The sequence below is a fragment of the Sinocyclocheilus rhinocerous genome, unplaced genomic scaffold (genome assembly GCF_001515625.1).
Source record: "Sinocyclocheilus rhinocerous isolate Xijiao unplaced genomic scaffold, SAMN03320098_v1.1 C35914105, whole genome shotgun sequence".
In the NCBI taxonomy this organism is placed as follows: Eukaryota; Metazoa; Chordata; class Actinopteri; order Cypriniformes; family Cyprinidae; genus Sinocyclocheilus; species Sinocyclocheilus rhinocerous.
The window spans coordinates 1-700 of record NW_015767492.1 but is presented as its reverse complement, the minus strand read 5'-3'; the positions used below and the strand labels follow the sequence as shown (position 1 = coordinate 700).

The following is a 700-nucleotide window of genomic DNA, read 5'->3' as shown; positions in this document are numbered from 1 at the left end:
ATGGAGGAACGGGTAGATGAAATCGAAAAGTGTCACAGCAGGGCCCGTTTGAAATGGATTTGCTTGCAATCCAGTAAGCCTTGGTTTCTGAGCAGCTCTTCCAGTTTGTAAAAGAGTAGCGAACACTCACTTCCTTCTCAAACGCCAAGTTTACAACTTGAACGATCCCTATAATTCCAGGCTCATAGCACAAAACCCGCTCCAGACATACTTGTTGGCAACCCAGACGCTCGGTGAAGTTTGAACAGTCACCTGGCTGGACTGAGAACATCGGTTTCAAATATGGTAGGGAAATCTCCATCCTCTTACTTGAGGCTAACTCTGCATTCATTAAGAGTCGGAAGAGAACATGCTCTGGGACAAACGGGTCCTCTCCGCTTTTGAAAACCTTGACATTTTCCAGGTCCAACCCTAAAGAGTCCACAAACCGGACGCTGGCTCTGCGACTAAGCCTCCTTCTCTCTGATGGAGATGGAAGGGACTGTGTGCGCCTCTGGATGATGGATTTGGTTGGTGGTTCACATGACAGGCTGCGGCCTGCTGTTTGCCTTGGAGGAGTTTTTGGGCTCGGCGGACGAATTTTAACCGGCCTCTTTCCACTGTCCGTTTTTGAGCGGGACATGTCCTGCAAAATCGGTGTGGAACTTTCTTTTGGGCCATCTGATACTGTGGTAAAAAATAGGTCAGCGTTCATCTCTTC

The 700-nt window shown here is 48.6% G+C and overlaps 1 protein-coding gene across 1 annotated transcript; it reads right to left on the bottom strand.

Moving 5' to 3' along the window:
- Window positions 1-4: 4 nt before the first annotated feature.
- On the bottom strand, window positions 5-694 carry LOC107735253 (protein phosphatase 1 regulatory subunit 3D-like; the record flags this gene model as incomplete). Its single annotated transcript, XM_016546999.1, has 1 exon — window positions 5-694. A coding segment is annotated over exon 1 (690 nt), but the record flags the coding sequence as incomplete, so codon positions are not given.
- Window positions 695-700: the final 6 nt, after the last annotated feature.